This window comes from Toxorhynchites rutilus, chromosome 3 (assembly GCF_029784135.1).
Source record: "Toxorhynchites rutilus septentrionalis strain SRP chromosome 3, ASM2978413v1, whole genome shotgun sequence".
NCBI classification, from domain to species: domain Eukaryota; kingdom Metazoa; phylum Arthropoda; class Insecta; order Diptera; family Culicidae; genus Toxorhynchites; species Toxorhynchites rutilus.
The window spans coordinates 126,806,133-126,831,683 of record NC_073746.1 but is presented as its reverse complement, the minus strand read 5'-3'; the positions used below and the strand labels follow the sequence as shown (position 1 = coordinate 126,831,683).

Here is a 25,551-nt window from a genome sequence, read left to right as displayed (position 1 = left end):
GTGAATTGATGAAGAACTAAAGATGACCTACGAATTAGAAACTTATTGTAATTCATGTTAAATTGACGTTAATTTTGTGGAGGAATGAAAGTTTCTCCATCTGGTTCTATAGTTATGAAACACTGGCATTTTAGTGTTTTGAATGTTTCGCGCCTGAACACAACAATAAAGTTCAAATGACCAGTAATTTAAATGAAGATAGTTGTTATATCCTACACTATATACTTCAATTCGTCCGACTTCTTACATATCTTTGAAAACACAGAAGAACTGAGTGGTTCTATAGTTGTGAAACGCAGTGTATATGAAAAACTGGTGTTCAGGAAACGTCGATGCAAATACCGCAAAGAGTCAGGAGAGCGCGTTGTGTAGTTGATCGTTTCTGGTCAATTTTTCCAATGAAAAATATAAAAAACCTAAGGAAAACAGTTTGTTTCATGGGTTCATTTTCGATTTGAAGTTTTTTCCACATATGTTGATTTGAGAAAATCCAAAAAGTTTCTGTTCGATATGATATCGTTTTTGCAACATAAAAAAATAATAAAATTAACTGATTCGGAAGTTTTTCCTTCGCTAATAACAGTGCCTACCGAACGCAGTCTCTCCAAGCGAAACGTGTTTCGAAGAACGCCAACGAATCCGATGGACGTTTACTACCCGTAACCGGCCGGCACACCTCATCATCCTCCACCGAGCTCAATAGCCAAACAGCCGAAAATCGGTTGCCACTGGCTACCTACGAGGGGGAGAACAACAGAAGGTGCGGGAAGATTATTTTTTATGATCAATTTGTAACAGAAAATAATCTTCTCTCCTCCTCCCGCTCCCTCTGGGAGTGTCCGGCTCCTTGTTCCTGTTTGTTTTCAGATATCGTTTCTCCGACACATGCAGGGAATTCAACAAAATCGGCTTCCGACAGTTTCTTCGCAGGATGAGCTCCCGAAAGCGTCGGCTGCGGAGTTATTCGAATCCAACGGATTTGAGGATGGCCCTACACGGCCAGAGGCGCGCCAAAGCTGGCGAGGATAGTTTCACGAAGTGGGCATTCTAGTCGTTTGGAGTGGGAGAGATTTGTTAGCTAACAAGGTGCAATTTCTTCTAGAAGCGTCGCTGACGAAGAGCAGCTCAGACATACGGAGAGTCATATCAAGAAGCAGCATTCAGCGCGTAGGCTACTATCGAATGTATCGCGTTACAGCGAGGAGACTGAAGAGGAATCGTACGAAGGTATGGATTTTTGTGGAAAAATCATATTTTAATGTTTTTTGTGACACTGAACGATTTAAGTTTCGTTTTCATAACGCTGAGATTGTTTTTGGCGGGCCGTCGATGCTTTTGGGAAAATTCTGAAATCTCTGACTCTAACTTATGAACGAAATTGACAATGAGTATTTGGATCCAATTCTGACAATTGCAGACGATGCAATCGCCAAAAAAGAATGTCCCATTGCTAAATGATCTTATACATTTCATTCAATGGGAAGTTTTCCGGACCGGTATGAGAGCAGTGTCAACAAGCGGCCTCGTATATCTTCCGTCCTTCTCTCCACAACATGTCAAGAGTGGACAATGTTCCAAAGCACGGTCAGCACATCTGATGCCATTCTCGGCGGAGCAAAGATAGCCGCAAAATCAAGCCATAAAACATTGTTGGAGAAAAAACCTTTCCGAATTGCAGGAAAAAAGGGCTTTGCTTCCGTCAAGTGTCGATTGAATAGTTTGTAAGGAACGGTGAGTGAAGCGAGATTTACGAGTAAGGAGAATGGAAACAAAAATAGTGGAAAATTGGTGTATTTTCTAATCATCCTGAATCATGGTAAAGAAAAAAGATCAAATGCAGTTGTCGTTAGCTTATGTAAAAAAGAACGGCCCATTTTTCCGGCAAACATCGTAGATAGTCATACCGTGTCTAGCGTGAAACACCCTGAAACAATCCAATCGATTCTTGGCGTAAGTTATAAGGAGCTTTTTCATTCTCCATAGCTGTGAAGAGGAACGGGAAATCGAATTATAGAGTGTAGCGGATAAGTGGTCAGGTATTTCCACTCAACAGGGATTTTGGGGAGACGTTGGTGAAAAAAACAGTTTCTTTCTGTATCGTTTCCCATTTCACAGTTTGTCCTGATGATGGGGAGAATTTTCGCAAGGATTACATGTTCGCCAAAGGCTAAGAAGACAAATCGAATTTCGTATCCTTTCGATATTTGATTTTTATACGAGTCTCGTTGTGGTGTAGAGTAATGAAATTAGTCGGAAGGTTCCCTCGATTATTGAAGATTTTTTGAGTAAAAATTAACACCTCATTCGATTCTAACATCAGGTTGAGTTCATGCATATTGACACGTATGTTCTGCTTCCGTTTATGGTTCCATTCTAGACTTTAGCGGCGGAGACGTCTCCAACCGACTAATATATGACGAAGAGCGCAAATATGGCAAGATTCCAGCTCGGATATACTGGCTGTATTTGAAGTCGTGTGGCCCGAACACGGTTACCATATTCTTCACCAGTGCCCTCGCCCAGCAAGGACTTCGAGTGTACACCGACTTTTGGCTGCAAAATTGGACCGAACGAACGCAGCAGAACATCGATGGGGTTGATTCAGCTGACGTAAGACAATTGACCTACCAGAGTCACTGCAGCTCACACGTTTTATACAGAAATTATGCACATTACATGTAAATTTAGTCGTTTCCAGCTTATCATTGATTTGAAAGTGGACCGCTTTTTTGTACGTTCATTTGCGGTAGTTTTTCTAGCGATATATTTGAATAATTTCGCTGCAATGGGCGATGCTTTAAATTTGTTTTGTATACTTTGTGATTTCATACAGATCACATACAACTTCCGAGTGTACGCACTGCTATCTGGCGTGTGCATCCTGATGGCAGCAATTTCTTTCCCGACCGGCCAGCTGGCCGGCAGCAACGCTCGAAGACGGCTCCATCGGTTGCTGATGGTGGCGGTGTTGAAAAATACGCTTCATTTCTTCCAAACGATCCCCCTCGGTCGGATCATGAATAGGCTTAGCATAGACATCGCGGTGGTGGACAAGGTAAGTGTGAGCCGACGAAGGAAGCATACATTATCGTTTGGCTATAAATCTTCGGGGGCAGCGGAGGATGGGCGCCTATCCTTGCTGCCATCGGATAGGCCTCAGACGTAATCTTGGTTCCGTTTCGGTTTCCTTCCACAGAAAATCGCTGCAACAAGTCAGAAGCTGCTGCAATTCATCCTGCTATGTCTTTGTGCAGTGCTCATAAATAGTGTTGTAACGCCGTATTTTATCCTGTTAACAATACCTATTTGTGGCGTTTACTACATCGTGCAGAAGTTTTACAGGTGCTCCTCGAGGTGAGAGACGTAAGATTTATGCGTAATGAATGGGGGATGTATGCCATTAGGGTGCGAATCTCTGAAGTGAGCGAATTGGGTGAACATTACCTGGAAACAGCTGATATATTAGCGTTCTTGTGTTATGTGAAACTGTATCATTTGGTTGTTTTTGTTTTATTATGGGAAAACTGGGGTTATGAAATGGTTGATTGAAATCTTTGATTGGAAGCTTATTGAATTATTAGCGCTCCACTCATTACGTTTTCAGTTCGGTCCATCAAAAGATAGATGTCAACATTTAATGCCAATCTGATATTCTGACAAAATTAAATTTTGTTTGTGTACTCGATAGTTTCGAAGAATGATTATAGAGTGTGTGTGAATATTACATATTGATTCGATCAGTAAATGAGTAATTATTTTTTTCATATAAAGTATATAAAGGGCGTTCGGATCAAAAAGTGGTCAACTTAAATTCGCCGTATTTTTTCTAATCATTCATATAAAAAACCTGATCACCCCTCATTTTGTAGGTGTGTGTGTGTAGAATGCTGCCTCTATTTGTTAGTTATCTCTTAAGTTATCAAAATGGCGTCAAAGCAAGAGGAGCGACGAATCAAAATTTTGTACATCTTCTTCTTGAATGGCGTTAACGTTCCCTGTGGAACTTTTGCCGTCTCAACGTATGCATTAACTAGCGTCATTTTATTAATACTTAGTTGAGATTTCTTGAGCCAAATAACACGCCTTGAATGTATTCCGAGGGGCAAGCTCTAGAATACGCGTGACCACAGTGCAAGTCGAAGGAAATTTCTCTGACGAAAAATCCCCCGGCCAGAACGGGAATCGAACCCGAACACCCGGCATGATGATGTGAGACGCTAACCACTCGGCCACGGGTGCACCCATTTGGTACATGCGTCGTGAAAATCCAAACTACACGCACGCAGAAATAGCAAAATCGTTGAATGTGGCCAAATCAACCAAAGTAATAAAAGTAATAAAAGTGTTCGGGGAACGTTTGTCGACAAATAGAAAGCCTGGATCTGGGGGAAATCGAAAGCCGGGAGCCGCCGTGACGAACAGAAGAGTGGCTAGCGCTTTCAAGCGCAACCCCAACCTCTCCGTTCGAGATGTCGCAAATAAGTTGGGAATATCGTCTACAATCGTGCATGAAGCTAAAAACCGATCCGGACTATCGACTTATAAGAAGGTAGTGACTCCAAATCGCAACGATAAGCAAAACCTTACGGCAAAAACAAGATCTCGGAAGCTGTATACGACATTGTTGACAATGTTTGATTGTGTGGTAATGGACGACAAAACCTACGTCAAAAGAGACTTCAGACAGCTTCCTGGACAAGAGTATTATACAACAACCGGAAGGGAAAAGGTGGCAGACATTTTCAAGCATATTAAACTATCAAAGTTTGCCAAGAAATATCTCGTTTGGCAAGCTATCTGTACCTGTGGCTTGAAAAGCGACATTTTCGTTGCAACCGGAACCGTCAACCAGGAAATTTACGTGAAAGAGTGTCTTCAAAAACGTTTGCTGCCTTTCCTGAAGAAACATGACTTGTCTGTGCTGTTTTGGCCGGATTTGGCATCCTGCCATTATGGAAAAAAGGCCATGGAGTGGTATGCCGCTAACAAGATGCAGGTTGTGCCCAAGGATAAGAACCCTCCCAACACACTAGAACTTCGCCCAATCGAAAAATATTGGACGATAGTTAAGCAGAACCTTAAGAAGACCCAAAAAACTGTTAGCAGCGAGTAGCTGTTCAAAGCTAACTGGCGTTCTGCGGCGAAGACAGTGGATAAGGTGACTGTACAAAATCTGATGGCAGGCGTCAAACGAAAGGCTCGCCAAATTGTACTAGGTCGACCGGAATCTTAACTGAGTATTTTTTCCGTCTTTTATACATATTGAACTTCAAAAAGAAAGATTATTTGATTTTTTAATAAACAAATTATCGATTTACACGCAATTTAGTTTGAGCACTTTTTGATCCGAACACCCTTTATGTATATATATACAGTAGGGTGCCAATGAATGTATGGGAAAAAATCGACCCAAAAATTACAAAATGTTCACCACCTCGAAAAAAAAACACCCTATGCCAAATATCAGCTCAATCGGACTTAAGGGAGAGTGGCGCAAAGCGGTCAAAGTTTGAGTTTTTTGAAAATCGAAAAACTCACCCAAGGGGCGAGTAAAGGAAATCGGGGTTTTCGAAAAAAAATGATGCCAAATGTCTTGAAATTGCATGAAACGTCGAGATGTGGTGTCATCTCGAAAAAAAATTCTCAAAAATCGACACTCTGGGACATTTCGGACTACGAGACGAAACATATGGTTTTGGGGGTCAATAAAAATAGTTATCTTGAGAGTTTCGATTGAGCAGTCATCGAGTACAGTCGCATTCGTCGTGGCTCCGCGCTCTTGTATAAAGTGGAACAAAATGGGCGCTTCCGCTCTCATGTGCTTTGCGAGTGTAAATTGGGAGAAGTTGTTTAGTGATTTGTCGAGAAGAGTGAATTATAAGCAGCTTACACGAAAGTGATTGCGTCTGATATGGTGTAGTGCTATTATCACCGAGGAATGGATCCCCGATGTCTACAAAAATCATGCAAGACATCAAAAACAATCCAGCTAAGTTTCCTCACTTTTTTCAATTCTTTTTCATATATCTATACATTTCATTCGGCTGACTTTTTGCTATCGTATCAGGTGATGTACGCGAACGATATAAGTTCACAGTGGGCCAGACGCTGATGTTTTGCGGCAAAATATCGGCTGGCGATTAGTTTTTTTTCTTCTGTTTAATTATTGTATGGTAAATGGTCAATGGATTTATATATTTATTTAGCAAACAAAAAAAATTATTTGGCAAGCAAAAAAAAGAAGTTCTATCGGTTACCTTCTCAGGTTTCCCACTATAAAATCTCCGCCAACTCGATTGTCTTCGATGAAAAGTACATACGATAAATACTAGAATATTAACCCTTTGCGGTCGTCTGTCTGCTCTCAGCCGCCATAGCAAGGAATCATACTAAATACTAAATGTGAAAGTTTACATTTTTTCTAAACGAACTTTAATGCCTAGTGAACTTTTTCACGAATGTATAAGAAGTTTCTATGGATAATAGGTAACGGTACTCGGTATGAGCAAAATATTATTAGCGTGGAAATATAAGAGAATCCCTTCCAACGGAAATTAATTCCGACCGCAAAGGATTAATATAATATATTATATAAAGTGTATCAATTTTACAGGTTTTCCTTCTCAGGATGCCTAAAGATAATCTCTGCCGCGTGTTGTAACACATCAGACTTTAGGGTTTTTGTTTCGTCGAGTAGTCAATAGCTCACATTTATATAATCACATGACTTACCGCAGTGAATCCTGGTTTTTCTTAACCTTTCCCACTAACAACTATCCCTTCCATGATAAACGCTAGGGAACCACGCTATAGAGGTGACTCTTCTGGCCTACGGGCGGCGAATATCATACTAACATTCCTCCCCTTCCCCTGGTGACTGTAAGGACGTGGCCGGCGTCGTTATTGACCATTTAAAGCTCGAATCACCGAAAATTGCACAACGAGAAATATTTGCTAGTCCCAAGCGTCATTCTGTGTGTTCTTTGTGCAATTTGGTTGATACAGGTCAATCACGGAGAGCAACTACGAATTGTACAGTCTACCCAAGCTCAAGCTCAATAAAAATAGTTATCTTGATTTTTCACTCGGAACTTGCTGCGAAATGTTGATTTGCACGATAATATGCCTTATGCAAAACATTAGCTCATTCGAACTTCATTTATTAGTGTCGCAGACGTTAAAAATTGAGTTTTTTTGAAATCCGAAAAGTCACCGGAAATTGAGGGTTTCAAATTTTTTTTAATGCCAAATGTCTTAAAATCGCATTGCTCGTTGAGATATACTGTTATCACGAAAAAAAATTTTTTTCGACGATTGATCGTTTTTCGATCATTTTCGGATGTCCCGTCTTTTTATCAATCTATACCGTATTTTGAGTATAAACAATATATATTTATTTCTTTATCATTACTATCAACATTTTTCATTCGGATGAACTGATTGTAATTTGGATTTCAACTTTGTTCAGAATGTTCGCAGGGAAAGTGTTTGCCTGGCTATTGTGTGCAGAATATGCAGAATAATTGAAGTGTTTTTGCGACTCCGTCGGTGAACATTATGTAAAATTGCTTGGGCATGGAAACTTCGATTTAACGTACCCTCGATATAACATACACATTTTCAATGGACGAATCCGGACCATTTCAGATTACAGTGAAACGATGTAGGTTTAAAGACATTGGTTATTTGAGCAACTTTGCATACTTGAAATCTCCAAAAAATAGTTAAACTACTTTTTGTAAAGGGCCAAACTGCCGTTCTACGCATAGTTGTCCTATGTTCCAAAATCAAAAAAAAAATTTCTTTAAAAATAATTTTTTTAAAAAGGTTTTTTTTTAAATTCTCATGAAAATTACAGTGCCCTTCTGCCAATGTATGGGAGGCTTGTTGGAAGCTGTTTGGAATATTTAAATATTAATGTTTTTTAGAAAAATAAATTTGAATTTTCAAAATTATTTTGTTGAATGATTTTTCAAATAAATTTGCTATTTTTCAATGAAAGCTTGAGCAATTTCCTAATTTTTATTGTTTCACCAAAATTATGTAGTGCTTATGGTTTTTAACTGGGATTTTTTTGAAATTTCATGTAATTTCTTTTTTCGAAAAAAATAACCTAGAAAATTGAAGAAATATTTTCCACTATTCTTAAAAGTCTATTTGATTCAGGAGGAATACAGTAGGCAAAGTTTTTTAAAACTGTTTCAAAGTAGCAAACAAAGCAACATCCTCAATATTCGACAAGTAACCGTGTAAATTCACAGACCATTTGATGGAGCTTATTAATCTTCAATATTTTGGTTTGTTTTATCCTCATCTACACGATGTTTTTTCTTTGGAAAATACCTATTGTGCCAAATCACTACCCAACAAGATTTCCAAATTCGCATTGTATCATCCAACGGATGGGTATATTTCAGCAAACGTATTTTCTCTATTACTGTTGATGTTAACCGACGTAGTTTATTACGGTTACACTTGGGGTTGTTAACCCTTTCCCGTACAACATCGAGTCTCACTCGTGGTGTACTTGCATAGGGCGCTAGGACGCTCAGCAGAGTAGTGAAATCACTTGATTTGTGACGTATTACATAATACGGGAAGGGGTTAATACCAGCACTGCATTTACAATCCTTGCAAATCCTGGAGATCACGGCTTGACATCATGTTGCTAAAGAATGTCTAAATAATTGCTTTTCTTTGTGGAATTCTGATGATTACGCAGAAACAAAAAAATGCTATTTCTTTTCCGCCACTTTACAGTTGCTGCCGGTCACGATTGGTAATTTTCAAACAACTGCAGAGCCATTTTATTCATCCTCTATTACAATCCATTTATTATTATCATATCTACAGTGACTCTTAATTGATACCTGAATCTACAACAACTATTCAAAACCGACAGATCAAGAGATTTTTGGCAGATAGCCATTGTTTGAGAGCTGTCGTTGCTCTCTGAATTGAAACATATTGTATTTGACTACAAAAATAAGCTGAAAACTGAAAACTTTAGCATCTAAGGGTCACCATAAATCCATTTTTACCTGTTATCGATTTTTATCTATAACTTTACACCCAAAAAAATAGAAAATTTTCGAGAAAAAGTCTCGAAAAAGATTTTGTTAGAAAAACTTTTTTGCCTTAAATATGAATAAGTTGCGATGTATGGAGGAGTTGCAGGGCACATATTTAGCTACCATTTATCTACCATTTCATCAAAATCAGAGATGACCATTTTGAGAAAATCGACTTTTAGTTTTTGAAATCGTTTTTTTTTCAGTGTAGGATTTCCAAAAATATTTTTTCTGTATTTTTTTCTGAAAGTTCAATTATTTTCTTATAACTCTTCCGCCGATCACATTTTTTGTATGACTTACTATTTTCGAGTTAAAAAATGGGTGGGTTATATCTATGATATAACCGCAGGGTTGACGTGGGACTACCTTATCGTATCAATCATTTGTATGTATTGATTAAATTTTTGATTGAATGAACAATGAATGAACAATTCTCTAATTCAATTGAATTCAATATATTTGCTTTATGAGTAAAAAGATTATATAATTACATATTCAATTCATGCATTGTGATAGATTATGTTCTTCGTTACAAGTAAATTTAATGACAGTCCTTTTACGTTTGGTATGATGCCTAGGACAAAATATGTGAACCGAAGAATTATCAAACGATTATTTCATTTTACGTTTCCTTCTGAAGTTTGCATCTCTCAAGCGTACCTACTTCTCGAACCGCGAATATGCTTGATTTGATGAACTTCAGGCATTCAGTTTCAATTTTGACATATACGTCGAACGCATATTGTTTAGGCGTCATCGCAGCAATTGGTTATCAACATCTTGCCTAATCATCAAATTGTATGCATAGGAATTCAGTGAGCAGAATATATGAAGGCATATCCTGCAATGCAATCTTGAATAACCGAGCCAAAGTGTGGTGTTCGTACCCGCTTTTGTACTCTTTTGTACTCCCGGAAGACCGTGTGAGGGAAACATATTCTAGTTTGCACAAAGGCAAGCGAGTACAAAAGTACTCGCAGTTTGCATTTATTTGCAGAGCCGATTTCCCCAGACATTGTGGTTTTGAAGTCTGTGTTAGGCAAACACATTTCAGTCGGAACAAAAAAGCCCCCGACTTTCATGCATTTGCAATGCCGATCTCTCTAACGCTGCTTGGTTTTGAAGTCTGTGTTAGGGAACACATTTCGGTGAGAACAAAAGTCCCCATACTTTCATGTATTTGCAATGCCGATTTCCCCAAGGCTGCTTGGTTTTGATGGCTGTGTTAGGGAAATCGTAGATCGGGCCAATCAAAATGAGGCAGTTAGGGTGTTTAGATAACGCTTAAGATTTTACAGTTATTCAATTGTTTATATAATGAAAAATAACATTTTATTAATTACGATAGAAGCGTAGAAACATTCCCTATCAATTGATGCAACCACCTTTTCGATCCAGTAAGAAATGTTCGAGTTATAAGCATTCGGAATCTTTCAGCTACCCAAGCTCAAGCTCAAAAGATGAACGCTTCTCGACGAAATCCGATGGGAAAAAGAAGGACATAACGATGGCCAATACTTTGAGTAATGTTTCAACTCATTTTATTAAACACATTAATTTGAGTTTTTCATGCAAAAAACGGAAAGAATTGAGTTGCAAACCCTATGTTATGATATAAAAGTTTTCATGGCTTACGTGTCCCGTTTATATTCCTGAACTATTTGGTCAGCCTATTTATTATGTTACATCAGAAACACTAGTTATAATAAACTCATGGACAAGATGAAAAAGTTAAATTTGGTGTCCTGGGATAGTAAACCTCTCATATATGTTTCGCCACCACATTTGAGGCAGGTGACGAGTAACGCATAAATAATACATCCACTGTCTGATCTGAAATATTTATTTACGTATCTCCTTCGTACGATTCGGACAAACTAATTATATGACTAGACGTAATAGAATCCAATAACGTTACATAAATCAATTTGTACCGGAGTCGCACACATCTGTGACCGATGAAAGCATGCCGTATCATCCAGAGCGAGTTCTCGACAATCTGGACCTCCATCTGAATAAAGATGAATCGAACTTGAGTGGTCGAGATTTTTTTGGATGAAAAACACAACACATAACTCTTGGGTTCTGAATTGTAAACTAGCACTGCTGCAGTGTCGGACGGCGTGGAGCAGGAAAGTGTGTGTTTGTATGCGGGGATGTTCCCTCCCTTGAATTCACCATTATTTATGCATGAACATTTCTGATTGCACTTCACTTTTTGCAAAGTGGCTCCGTATTTGAGAGTACACAGTAAGTTTCCATTATGACATAGATAGCATCAATTTCTGGGTGCACATGTACCGCTCGATATCCAGCATTTGTTTGATGTTTGTTTGGAGGTGAGATTGCTTTTTGAACGCAAACACATCTGTGGAATCGGTAGGGATCGATGGAGTTGGCCCCTTTGTGAGTGGAGGAATAATATGTAGCATTTATTTCCTAGGGAACTTCAACGCATCGAAAGTATCACTTACACACCCATTATCGCTCACTTCTCGGAAACAATTGATGGCGTTACTACGATCCGTGCTTACCAGCAGGAGTCTCGCTTCACTGAATTGCTCTTCCGGCGGATGGAAGCGAACAATGTTGCGCAGGTAATTCTGAACTGTAGCAATCGGTGGTTGGGCATCGCCCTGGACTATCTCGGGGCGGTCATAGTTTTTGTGGCCATTCTGAGCGCACTGATTACCGCCAGGCTGAATCCGGGTACAATCAGTTCTTCATTGATTGGTCTCGCCATTAACTACGCGCTGCTGGTTCCCATCTATCTCAACTGGGTTGTGAAGCTGACGGCGGAAATGGAAATGTATGTCGGGGCCGTGGAAAGAATTCAACTCTACATCGACAGCAGCCAACAGCGGATCAGAGAGAGGAGCAAAATAAAGTGTGAGTTTCAACCGTTTCAGCTTTTAAAGTTGAGTTTTTTTCGATGGCTACTAATCACCAAATGATGATGTTAATTAGAATGATGGATTCATAGTGTAACTACAAAACGAACCATTTAAAACGCATTCTTCTTAATATTTTCACAATTTCCCTTTCCCAACAGACAAAGTTGTTCCAATATCCTGGCCCCAGAAAGGGGACATCGTGTTCGAGAACGTCTCGCTCCGGTACGAGGGCCAAGAGGAGAATGTAATCACAAATTTGAATTTGAATATACCAACTGGACAGAGGGTAAGTTGCGACGGGATACGCTGGGAGGGCGTCATGCTAATTTCCCGTAGAGCTAGTTGCTCTAAATTAATTATTAACATTACTACTACAAACATGGCGTGGAAAGAAGAGACAACTAATGGGGTGTTGGGAACCGTGGAAGCAAATCGTGGTGGGAAGGATGGATCCGCTCGTGTTTATCCCATAGTAACTTTCCTATAATATGCTTCTTTCTCTGTTTCGAGAAGAGAAATTGCAGGACAATCCCCAGCAAGGGTGACTGCATGATGACACATTTAAGCATTGTGGAACTGATGCCAGACACGAAACGGTGCTAGTGTCAATAAATGGGTTCCCACATTGTTTTTTTTATTAATTCGTTTATTTTTACAGGCTCAGTTACTTAAGTTTAAAGGAGCCGAATTCTTAAATATAATTTTAAAACTATATATATATATATATATATATATATATATATATATATATATATATATATATAAACAATTTTCTTACATCTATGGTTAGTAAGGTGGAAAACCGATTACTCGCGGTGTACTCGAGTTTAGAAGGGTGACATATTTTTAGGAGAAGGATGGGATATAAGGAAATTGTAACAATGTTGATGAACACTCAATTCTTAAATCTATTCGTATATCTATAGTTTATTTACATTTCAACTTATTCTACTATTTATAGCAAGGGGACGAATTACTCGCAAAGGAAGGAAAGGAGGGTATAAGGATGTAGGGACAATCACACACGAAGATCTATAGCTTTAAGGAAAATATATATATGGGACATGTAATCAAGGTCTAACCGAGCCAATACATCTCTAACCGGCACATTGGGTTGTCTTCCTCGGACCCGAAGGGAGTTTTCTATATTCGATCTGGCGACCAGATACACCTCGCACGACCAAACAACGTGCTCGATGTCGTGATAACCTTGGCCACAAACGCAGAGATTGCTGCTGGCAAGATTGAAACGGAAGAGTAGTGCATCTAACGAACAGTGATTGGACATGAGTCGGGAGAAGGTGCGAATAAAGTCCCGACACAAGTCCAGACTTTTGAACCACGGATTGAGGCTAACCTTAGGGATAATCGAGTGAAACCACCGGCCCAATTCATCTTCATTCCACTTGCGTTGCCAGTTAGCGATGGTATTTTTGCGGACTAAAGAATAAAATTCATTGAAGGCGATTAGACGCTGATAAATATCGCCTTCAATTGCACCTACCTTTGCCAATGAGTCAGCCCTCTCATTACCCGGAATTGAGCAATGTGAAGGGACCCAGACAAAGGTAATGACATAACAGCGTCTTTATAAAGCACTCAAAATTTCTCGTATTCTCTCAAGGAATTACGGCGAGTGCTTTTCCGGCCTCACTGAACGGATAGCTTCGACAGAGCTAATCCCACATTGTTGTCATACCATAAATCTGATATTGTATCAAATTATCAGAAATACCATTCCTTATTTCATCTGCTTGCCCATTGGTCATTTTCAAAGGAATTATTAAAAACAATGTAATTTAAACATGTAAGGTAAATGTTTTTGGTTTGTCCAGTCGAAAATATGATCATGGTTTGCCCACTTTTTGGAATGCTCTAATGCAGCGCTCCTTTGTCGAATAAGGTATTCGAATGTTTCAAAACATATAAATAAAATTGTCTTTTCCATGATTTACAGTAGTTTTATAGTATATTTTTACGGAATAACATGTTTTAAAGGATTATAAAATGCACCTTCAATTTGTGTCAATGCGCCCCTCATTCGAGCTAATTTTTAATCGGTCACCAGATGATTATTTGGCACATATTCTGACCTTTTCTGGATTATAACACTTACAAATATTGTAAACATCATGCTTGCACACCTTCTGTATCAAATTTACCTAGCTAAACCATTAAATTAACGCATTTTGATGAACTCAATTCTGATCATGAGTTGTCCAATTCAATGATGTTATTTTGTCCACATGATTTCTATGGCAACCGCTTGGCGCGGTGCAGTTTGTTTATTGTGTCCTTCGCGCATAGCAGAAATAAAGTTTCTCTGTGTTGAGTGTGTTAAGGGTAACACTTTTAAAATGCCCAAGAAAAGGAAATATTCTGAAGAAAGCCTAAATTATGATTGGATCAATATGATGACAGTAAACTTAAACAATGATAAATGCAATATCTACTTGTGAATTCGAATGTTTTCATTCAAAAATGGTGATTTCTAAAACCGGACAAACCATGATAATTTTTTGGACAAACCATGATCAGAGATGGTCAAACCATGATCATAATTCCTCTTTGAGGAAAATCGTTTAAAAACATAAAAATTGGAATAATTTCAACAACTCATGGTAGTATCAGCAACTAGAGACTTGGGGCTTTTCAACCAACCCAAACTCGTATCGATTATATGTGATTTTCGTGAAGAAAAATGTAAATGTGTAAAAACACCCCAAATCGAACAATCCAAGATCATTCATCCTATACGATTTTGTTCAAAGAATTGTAAAAATAAGATGCTGTGGAAATCTTGGTTATAATAATCTGCGCTTTTCACGCATACCTCATGCATACAATTAAGAAAGAAAAAGGGTCACCCCCACACTCACCGAATCTTTCCTCCTGTGCCACCGTCACGCGGTTGTCATCATCCGACCACGGTCGAACGTCCCGGCGGGGTCACCTCCAAGGTTCCAGTATGCTCCTTCGTAGCCCCGTCCCGGATTACTTCCTGCGGGAAAACTAACACGCTGCGCTGAGGATCCTCTGCAGCCGCTGCAACTCCTGGCCGGCCAAATTTTGCTCCGCACTCCAGCACAAGATTAAACGAGTCCGTCCCGGCAGCCAAGATTTCCTCCACCAGCAGATTCACGCTTTTTCCTTCTACGGCAGACGCAGCGTACCCCGTCCGAAACGGATCCGTTCGGATGGCAGCTGAACTAAGAAAAACCACGAGAGACTTCCCGATACGCGCACCAGCGCTAATTCACGTCCGTCTCGGACGACAGATAATATCGAACCACCCCGAAAAAACTTTTTTTTCTTCCTCCTTGTTTCTTCTGTCACCGTCCAATGTTGTCGCCGTGACAGATGTGGTGTGTGCGACCGTGCAGGGGTGTACTGCGTGCATGGGCATATTTCAGCGTCTGATCCAGACGCCCAAAACGTTACAATGCTCGATGGAGAATGACCGCAATTTTAAGATCGGTATCAAGTACCGAGTGTATGCTCTAAAGGCCTTGTACTGTTCGCTTGTGCGAAGCATACTGGAATATGCTGTCCCGATGTGGGCTCCGTACCATGCAGTACAGTGTATGAAAATTGGAAGAGTCCAAAAATGTTTCCTGCGCTACGGTCTACGCCAGCTACCGTGGAGGGACGGTTCCAGACTTCCGGAGTATACCGATCGTTCTGAACTAATAGACCTCGAAACACTTGCATCCAGACGAACTAAACTGCGACGACTGTTCGTGTTTGACCTGCTGACAGCTAACATAGACTGCCCGTCTCTTCTTCAAAATGTCAACATAACTGTACCTCAACGTCGACTACGTAGCCAGCTTTTTCTTTCGCTCCCTACGAGTAGAACGACATATGGATACTACAATCCTTTTTATGCATGTTTGAGAGATTTTAATAATGTTAGTGCAGTGTTCGATTTCAATATAAATAAAGCTGTTTTAAAACTTAGACTTAAGAATATAGGTTAAGATATAGTCTGTACGAAAAAATTCGAAGACGAAATACATAAATAAATAAAAAATAATATATGCACAGTTTTGTTCCACAACCATTTGCCAGTTTTCACGCAACTTGAGAGCTCCATTTTCCCAGAATTTGTTTGGTTTCTCGGCGAACATTTTGTAGAGATCTGAACAAGCGGTTTTCTGAAGGTGTAATGTTTGGTTAGCATAGCGGGTGGGATAGCACCTTCCGACCAAACATAAAAAAAAAATTATTTTTAAAGAGACATGAGGTTTGACATTGTCCTGAGGGAACATGAGGTGTTGGAGAGTTATCATCCACCCACCACTACGTCCCTGGATTGATAAAACCAAACACACCAAACAGAGAATGCCGGGTAATTTGACCCGCCTGATTTTCTCGTAAACCAGCAAGAATAGAAATGCAATGAATATAGGCAATCGTGCTAGTCAATGATAGAATCCTACCATGCAAGTTTTACATTTGTAACATGCTTTAAAAAAATTTAAAAAAAATTTGTTTTGGAAGCAATTTTCGATGTAATTTTATACATCATTTCTATAAGGTTCTTGTAGCTAGAAACCGATTCAGAGGCGATAACTGTGAATCATATTTATTGAGTCGAGTTCCCAGTGAATGTCTCAGATGAAGAAAATGGTAAGAAAGGATTCATTTCATTCTCAATTTGATATTTTCCGCATCAGTTTACCATCGGGCAGCATGGCATATCCTCGATCGGGACAATTTGCTCGCTTTCGGCCGTAAACATTCTCACGAGAGAAATAGCTTGTATGTGAGGGATGCCAGATGATTTCTTCTAAATATCTCCGCATGGCACGAATAAATGTGTTCAAATGTAATCATAATGAACAAAAATGAGCAAACCATCACGATCACCATCACGATTTCTAAGTCATGTTCGGTAAATCACACAAACAATTTTTTCCACATACTTTGAAATGACATTTAATTTTGTTTTCACAAAATTAAATGTCTTCAAAACGAAAACATGTCTTCACATCTGGCATCTATATTATGTGCTCAGAGAATGCAGGAAAACAAGAGCGCGGACTGGAGAATTAATGCAATACTGGGAGAACACGCTCACCGAAGGAACGGTTTCTTCTCTTCGCTGGTGGGCATGAAGGGAATAGATTGATGAAATCTCTCATTCATACAAGCTGTTTCTCTGAGCGTTAGAGTCTCTGAGAGAAACAACTCATGGGCATATTATAATTCTGCTGGGCCATTTAACACCGTATGATTGGAAATTTAGAATTTGGGCGCCTTACAAAATTAAATTCGTAGCACTTTTGTTGTTCAGTATCTAAAATACAGAACGATTACAGATGACTGAGGGTTAACTAATCTACGTACTGACGTAGTGATTACCTTAAATTTTAAGAGCACGGTCAAGATAAATCCATTCTCGCTTAGGGGGTGCGTATTACACACTCCTCCTATACATCGACAGAGCGTTCGATCGAGAACGGCAATGAGTGTCGTAAATGTGTGTGATGTTTTGTTTTGGTTTTCGTCAAGTAGATATAATAGTATAGGATAGAAATTAAAGGGAAAGGAGGATAAGAGAATAGATATAAATTAAACTAGAATAATAGATGTATAGTAGGGTGGCAATGGATGTATGGGAAACATTTCACCATCAAATTTCAAAAACCGACCATGTAAATTTTGTTTATTGGACCAAAAAGATGATCTGTGCAAAGTTTCAGCTCAATCGGACATGATTTAGGGGTGCCTCAAAGCGCTCAAAGTTTTGATTTTTTGGCCGCTCAGACTATATCCCAAAAGGTCGGTCTTCGGCCAAACATTTTTTTTTAGATGACACCAGATCTCGACGTTTCATGCATTTTTATGTCATTTGGCATCGAAAAAAAAATTCGATTTGCCAAATTTTTTTCGAGGATCAATAAATTAAAACTTTGAGCACTTTGGAGCACCCCTAAATTATGTCCGATCGAGCTGAAACTTTGCACAGAGCATTTTTTTGGGCCAATAAACAAAATTTACGTGGTCGGTTTTCGAAATTCGGTGATGAATTTTTTCCCATACATCCATTGCCACCCTAAGGTACACTTATTATGAAACTCCAAACAATTTAGCGAGAATCTTCAAAAACAGAGTTCAAACTGTTAGAAAAAGTATACTTTTGTATACTTTTGAACTAAAATAGAGTATTTATTCGCCAATTTCTGCAAGTGGGTGACATATGTCCTCCATAATCGGTACACTTATGGGCACCCTAATGAAAAAAATTTTAAAAATAGAGGAACTGGTACAAATTCGATACCCCGTGGGTAATTTGGTACCGCCGAATCTCCGGCGGTAATGAGCTCACTCTGGTGGTGAATAAAAAAAGTGTTCTAGTAATGTAGTAACAAACGTCAGATGCCAAAAACGAATTAAAAAAAAAATCAAGTTTTGTTGTTTTCGAAATCTCGAAAATTTTTGATGTGCGTCTTTTGAAAAATCATTAAAAATCGAATAGTGAGCCGATTTTAAATATTAAAGCTGGTTTGGATCAAGAAATTGATGTTCTTCAACGAATTCGAGTAAGTGTATCGAGATTTTAATCACAAATTTCATAGATTTTATTCCAAAGTGAAAATTCGGTATGCGGGTAATTTGGCACACCAATGTAAACACAGTGTTGATACACTATGCTAAGTATTGCATGCCTATGCAGCAACTACGCTTGCGACTTTTGTAAAGACTTTTGATTCGTTTTATTCTTTTAGTTAGAAATAAATCGAGATGAAAGGGCCTGGCCGGGTAAGGGAGTAAAAAGTGCCCCCAAACCAAATCACTAGCTGTATGGCAAATATTGTAAAGGATATTAAATAAGAAATTTCGGTGGTTTATTTGAACCCTTATGTGGTTTGACGTAGGATCTATAGTGAAAAACGTACTTCTTCGATTATTTCATGCCATCCACAATAGATCCGAGATAAAAATTTGAAAAAAATACTGAATGTACATCTTACCACGGTGTATCAAGAAAAATTATCAAAAAAAATTTCATCAAAAATTTGAGTACTACAAAAAAAATTTTAAATTCTGAAAAAAACATTTTTGGGATTTAGAGATTCAGTACTACTCTAATTCATATTTAAATGTGCTCTTACGGCTTTTCTAGATTGATAAATATCTTCAAACTGTTTTTTTTTTCAAATATCTAATAATAAAAACAATGATAAAAAAAATACACAGTACAAAAACATGTTATAGATTTTCTGGCATTTCGAAATTTTGAAAAAAAAATATAACTTTGGGACCCACTCCTGCTAAAATTTTTATTTAAATGCGTTCGTATGTGTCTTTTTTCTACATGTGGTTTAATTTTTCCTGAACTGAAGAGCATTGTGACACAAAAATAATTTTCTTCATCGTTTGCATTATTATTTTTTTTTGTGAATGATTATTTTATTGTATTCGTGGTTTTCAATTGAAAGATTAAAATTTAAAAAAACAAATCGGATTTGTGGTCTCAAAGTTAAATTTTTTTTCAAAATTTCTAAATGCCAGAAAATCTTTAACATTTTTGTGTACTGTGTATTATTTTTTTTATTATTTTATTTTTATTATTAGATATTTGAAAAAAAAAAACAGCTTGAAGATATTTATCAATCTAGAAAATCCGTAAGAGCACATTTAAATATGAATTAGAGTAGTACTGAATCTCTAAATCCCAAAAAAAAATTCGAAATTTAAATATTTTTTTTAGTACTGAAATTTCTGATGAAATATTTTTTTGATAATTTTTCTTGATACACCGTGGTAAGATGCACATTCAGTATTTTTTCAAATTTTTTTCTCGGATCTATTAAGGATGGCGTGAAATAAACTAAAAAGTACGTTTTCCACTATAGATCCTACGTCAAACCACATAGGGGTTCAAATAAACCGCCAAAATTTCTTATTTAATATCCTTTACAATATTTGCCATACAGCTAGTGATTTTGTTTGGGGGCACTTTTTACTCCCTTACCTAACCACTCTTTGGAAATATAAAAAAAAATATTTTTTGATACCGCGCAACACTGAAAAAAATCTTAAAAAAATCACACATATCTAGAAAAGCCGTAGAAACACATTAAAATATGAATTAGAGTAGTACTGAATCTCTAAATCCCAAAAATTTTTTTTCAAGATTTCAATATTTTTTTAGTACTATAATTTTGATGAAATATTTTTTTGATAATTTTTCTTGATACACCGTGGTAAGATGCACATTCAGTATTTTTTTCAAATTTTTATCTCGGATCTTTTGAGGATGGCGTGAAATAATCGAAAAAGTACGTTTTTCACTATAGATCCTACGTCAAACCACAGGGGTTCAAATAAACCAAAAATAAAAGACGGATGGGTAATGGATGGGTGTAGACGTAGGACTACACCAAGGGGTGTCCATTATTCGAATATCATGGAGCACAGATCCCAGAATGATCAACTTTTCATGTACAAAATTACAGAAAAAAAATCAAAGGATAAAATAAAACCTCAGCACTCAGCAAACACTCAAACGATTAGATTCAAATACGAAAAAATCTAAATTTCTAAAAAATCAGTTTTATAATGACTGCAGAGATAAAGGTGTGTTCCAAATTTCAGATCATTCGGTCAACAGGAAAGGGGTCAAATTTCAATTAATGTGGTATAGCGCCATAGACAAACCTGTTACATACAAACATACAAATATGTCACAGCTAAATAAAACTGTTTAAAAACTCCAGCGATCTATCAAATCGAGCGCGAATAGCCACTCATTCACCCGGCGCGACGCTTCCACCGCTTTTAACACACTTCGATTGCTCTCTTGCTCCACATCCCATTGAAACTCCAGTCTCTCACTCTTGCGGTATCGCACCGCATACATCCCCGGCAAATGCAGCAATCTCTTATGCTGAAAATCAATTACAAGATAGCGTCTTTCCTGCTTGGCGTCCGATGATAGAATGTGGCCAAGGAAGGAAGGAAGGTATTGTATTATAGAGACTTTAAACTTTTTCAGTTCATTCGTCTCTAGTCTTGAGAAAGGCCCTTTGAAAACTCTACTCTACTCTACTCCAGCGCTACCACGTCCACCCTCTTGCCTTGAGAAAGGCACTCGATCCCTCGCCGTCCAGCTCGTCCAGCAACGATGTTGTCCAGTCGGTGTCCACACAAAGAATGATATACGGTTTGGACGAGAATGATGGTGGCCAAGCCTCATCATCGCTCACTTTATATAGCCATATGGTTAACGTTGTAGCGACCGCCTATATTTATTTATAATCTCTTTTTTGTCTACCTCCTTCGCCTTGTCCATACGGTTCACCCGTACTCGTGATTGCTTGTAATGAATAGCTGTTTGCTGCGGGAGCGCAGACAAAATGTATGGGAAAGTAGGGAATTCTCTCTTCCAATTTTGCATCAATTTGAACTTTATATGAGCTAAAAACCTGTAATGTGTAGCATATAAACAATTACTGAGGATATTTCCTATCAGTGTGTGTATTTGGAACCAAAATCCATTCATTAATTGAGGAGGTATTAGCGTTCAAAAACTGAACACTTCTTCACACCGAAATATTGAAATGGGCCCCTATATTGAAAGGTTAGACGTCCTACGTCAAAGAAAATGGAGTGCCAAATTTATACCCAGGCATCTCGGGTACTCGAATTTGAGTAGTTTCACTTCTATGCTCAAAGCTCCGAGCCAAATCAAGATTTTTGAAATCGGTTTGCGGGGAAATGTCCGCAATAGATCCCTTCATAAGCTGACGTAATATGAAGAAATTCCGAGCATTGGCCAAGAGCTAAGTCCAAAAAAACCAAATGGGATACCGAATTTGTACCAGTTCCTCTACGGGTCGAATATTTTGCGATGAAGAACTAATCTACCACTTTTCACGAAAATCAGAGAACCACTACATGGGTTTGTCATGGAATGGCTGAATAATACATTGTTAATTTATTTACATAAAATGGATAAAACTTAAGCACACATATAAAAAACTGGAAAATTTCAAGATTTAACTGTTTTACTGGATCGAGCGTAGAGAACTGGAAGAATCCAGCTTAATCTGGAACATTGGCAACGCTGCTCATCACGCTCTTTGTCCATTTTACGGCCAATATAATCGTTCATCAGAAAAACTAAGTATGGGGCATTGGAACTATTGATCCGTTATTCTGCAAAATATGCCGGGCAAAACGTACAAGTAAATACGTACTTTTTGTACCAACATTTGGTGCCATCAATTAGAGGACTTGTGGTTCCAACAAGACGTTGCAACGAGACACAAGTACGGTTGCCATAATTGATTTGTCGAAAGAAACTTTCGACAAATAGAAAGGTTCGCGTGATGGACCCATGAAATTGACCTCTAAGATCATACAGTCTCTGTTTCATCGAGATTAGAAAAAAGTAGCCGATTTCTTTGGAAGACAGTATTCGTCATATTATTAATAATATCCGACGTCCATCAATAAAAATGAAAAAAATTACTTTTCGTTTGAATTTCCTCAGTGTCAACCGAGATGGTCATATTCCGAAAATTCGAATAAGGTCAAATTCACGACAATTAACGTCGTTTACTAGTGTTCCATTCAAATTTGAGGATATATGCGCCTAAAATATATCTGTGCATATTCTTTGGTTTACCACTGAATTGTATTGTGTGTGAACGGCAAAAATTAAAGACTTATAATTGTGAAATCTTAGACAACAGATGAGAAAGAAAACCGGGCCACACTGGTCACCACTAATCGTTCTAAGCTCCATGAAGAGTAATTGACAAGTTGAAACCGACATTCATAGCGAAGGAAATTAAAAAGGCACCAGCTTTCAACAGAGCTGCTTGGCTTGAAAGACAATTGCCAGCGGCTATGAGGGGTTGACCTAAAGAGCGTAAAGGAACTTTTAAGCTGTGGAGACATTTTTATCCCCTTTCCCCGACTTTGTGCTGCTCGTCTCCTCTAACTCTGCATTTCTTTCTTCCTCCTGTGGCACAGATTGGTATATGTGGTCGAACTGGAAGCGGTAAATCGTCGCTAGCGTTGGCGCTGTTCGGAGCGCTGGAGCTGACCGGAGGGCGGATATTGATCGATGACGTGGACATCGGTTCCGTTCATACCGACGAGCTGCGATGCCGACTCTCTATCATCCCCCAGGAAGTTATGCTGTTTGGGGGCAGCTTGCGCGAGAATCTCGACCCGCGAGGACATTTTAGTGATCTGGAGCTGTGGAACTGTCTGGAGATGGCGCAATTGAAGGATATTGTTGTTGCACTGCCAGCGGGGCTGGGTGAGTATTCGAAGCGCGCGCGAACGGAAACAGATTTTCAATTCGCTAATTGCATTTTTTTTCTCCCTTTCTTGTTGTTTGGGCAAAATAGATACGCAAGTTAGCGAAGATAGGAATATTTTTAGCGCCGGCCAACGTCAGCTGTTCTTTTTGGCGCGGGCATACTTGCGAGGATCGATGTGCCTTGTTTTGGATGAAGCTACGTCTTCACTTGACAGTGAGACGGAGAAACTCGTACTTAATGCAGCCGGAAGAGCCTTCAAGGGCAGAACGGTGCTCACGATAGCGGTAAGGAGATTTATTGCCATTGTTTCTATGTTAGATATTTCCGAATTATTGTCAATGCTGTAATCCCCAATTTTCTTTTATCATTGTAAACCAACGTTTGACTTATTCTCGTTATCTATGTTCTTCTTTTTCCATTGTTCAATGCCAACATCGAAACATCCCTCGGTGGAACATGTGTTGCTTCATTAAAATTCGTTTAGCATCGATTACACGCGCTGTTCGATTACGACCGAGTAATCGTCCTGGAGCAGGGCAGAATCGTTGAAGACGGGTGCCCCCGGGTGCTGAGGAAGAAATCGGACTCCAAGTTTGCTACCATGCTGAAAGCTTCCACGGACTATCAACAACTGCTTCGTCGGTGCGCTCCGAACTCCACTGATGCCAGGGATTAATTGAGTCGGAAGCCCGAGGGATACATCAGCGTCTTCCAGTGAAGCTTATATATTGTTGCGTTCATATTTTTGTACATATCGTAACATTGTAGCTTGAAATAAAAAAAAAATTATTGCATTGCTCGAATTTTAAGTGTGAAAGATTACCCGTAACAGGGGTTTTAAGTGGGCACCATTATTGGGTTTAAGAATCACGCGCCCGCAATAATTTCATTGTGCCGATAGAATGTGCCATCGAAAGATATATTCGTTATCATTTGGATGCAATTAGAGCTGCAGTAGTTGAGAATCGTTAACGAAGTCAAACACCGATTACGAATGGAGCGGGAAAATACATTTCCTGGTGTTCAGGGGAGTGTTCCATTGTTGAGAATCACAAACTTGAATCACACTGTATTCTACCATTTGGGCGGAAATCGTACAAGAGTGCCGTAGAAGATTACAATACGTCCTTTACAGTACTGTCATCTAACCGAATTCTGGTTGTCGAAAGATACCACACAATCGCTGAACAGAACGATGCAGTTCTTCGGCAACTATTGACAACCGCCAGAATAGAAAGTGTTAACCAGGCGAACCGCGTTTCCGTCGTTGAGAATAGAGTTTTTGCTCTTCCCATGGAGTCATACATCTTCGATACAAATAATCGAAACTTTCCTTTGTTCGAAATTAGATTCCGCACAAACGGTGCTGCTCTCAATCCGTATCGCAGCATTATGCGAATGCTTTGCATCTGCGGGAATGGAATGCAGCTGCTTGCTCCATTGGAGCAGAAAACTGCATGCTAGCTGACGAATAGCCTTTTTCCTTGTTCCCAATGGAACTACGGGTATCAATAGTGCTAAACTCTCTTTCACCCAAATCGAAATTTGTACCAATCTCATAGCTCACGCGAAAACAGCTGGCTTCAATCGAACTTTGAACCGGCGCGTTCGCATCAAACAATTTACCGTTCTAAAATCCTGCAAGCCACAGATCCTGTGGCAACTCGCAGCAAAGTGCTGCAGTGATGAAATATTTAAAGCATCCATCTTGAGCCACATGATGACGACGACGACGACGACGGCGATGGTGAACTCGCTCGTTTTCTCTAGACAGCGTTCCCAAAATGTGATTGGTAAAATGGTGGCATCGACGTGATTTCGTTGCAACTTTCTTCGTGTGATGGAACTTGTCTCGAATCCGGCGTATGATTTATCGAATTTATCGTTTTATCGGCAAGATAAAAAATTATCTCCCACGAAAGGTGATGTTATCAATGTCGATGCTTTTGAAACCAGCATATGACGGGAGAGTCTCGGCGGTTCTATTTTAAAGAACGTGACAAATACTGGATTATCAGTGTTTAAATCTTGCATCAGCGGACGTGATTCATTTCGACGAAATATTTATATCAAAGCTATATTAATCTCCTCATAATTCTTGCATTTCTTTGAAGATGAACGTCTAAGTTGGGAATGAATAAGTGAAATCTTTAATTAATTTATTTAAGTTTAATTTTTATATGAAACTAGCTGACCCGGCAAACTTCATCCCGCCCAAAATGGTTTTTTTTTGTTATCAATACCTTCAAACATTCACGTTTTCTTACTAAGCGAATGTTCACGAACGAGTGATAG

At 38.8% G+C, this 25,551-nt stretch overlaps 1 protein-coding gene across 19 annotated transcripts in view; it reads left to right on the top strand.

The window, feature by feature from the left end:
- Window positions 1-23,998, top strand: part of LOC129775329 (ATP-binding cassette sub-family C member Sur) — a 185,822-nt gene extending 161,824 nt beyond the window's left edge. For all 19 annotated transcript variants that reach the window (XM_055779971.1, XM_055779965.1, XM_055779969.1 and 16 more), the window contains 11 exons: window positions 584-760; window positions 868-1,038; window positions 1,103-1,227; window positions 2,378-2,610; window positions 2,834-3,055; window positions 3,197-3,354; window positions 11,518-11,963; window positions 12,127-12,254; window positions 22,961-23,252; window positions 23,344-23,540; window positions 23,741-23,998. In XM_055779971.1, coding sequence (XP_055635946.1) covers window positions 584-760; window positions 868-1,038; window positions 1,103-1,227; window positions 2,378-2,610; window positions 2,834-3,055; window positions 3,197-3,354; window positions 11,518-11,963; window positions 12,127-12,254; window positions 22,961-23,252; window positions 23,344-23,540; window positions 23,741-23,932 — 2,341 coding nt within the window. In that variant the 3' untranslated portion in view covers window positions 23,933-23,998. The remainder of the gene's footprint in view (window positions 1-583; window positions 761-867; window positions 1,039-1,102; window positions 1,228-2,377; window positions 2,611-2,833; window positions 3,056-3,196; window positions 3,355-11,517; window positions 11,964-12,126; window positions 12,255-22,960; window positions 23,253-23,343; window positions 23,541-23,740) is intronic.
- Window positions 23,999-25,551: the final 1,553 nt, after the last annotated feature.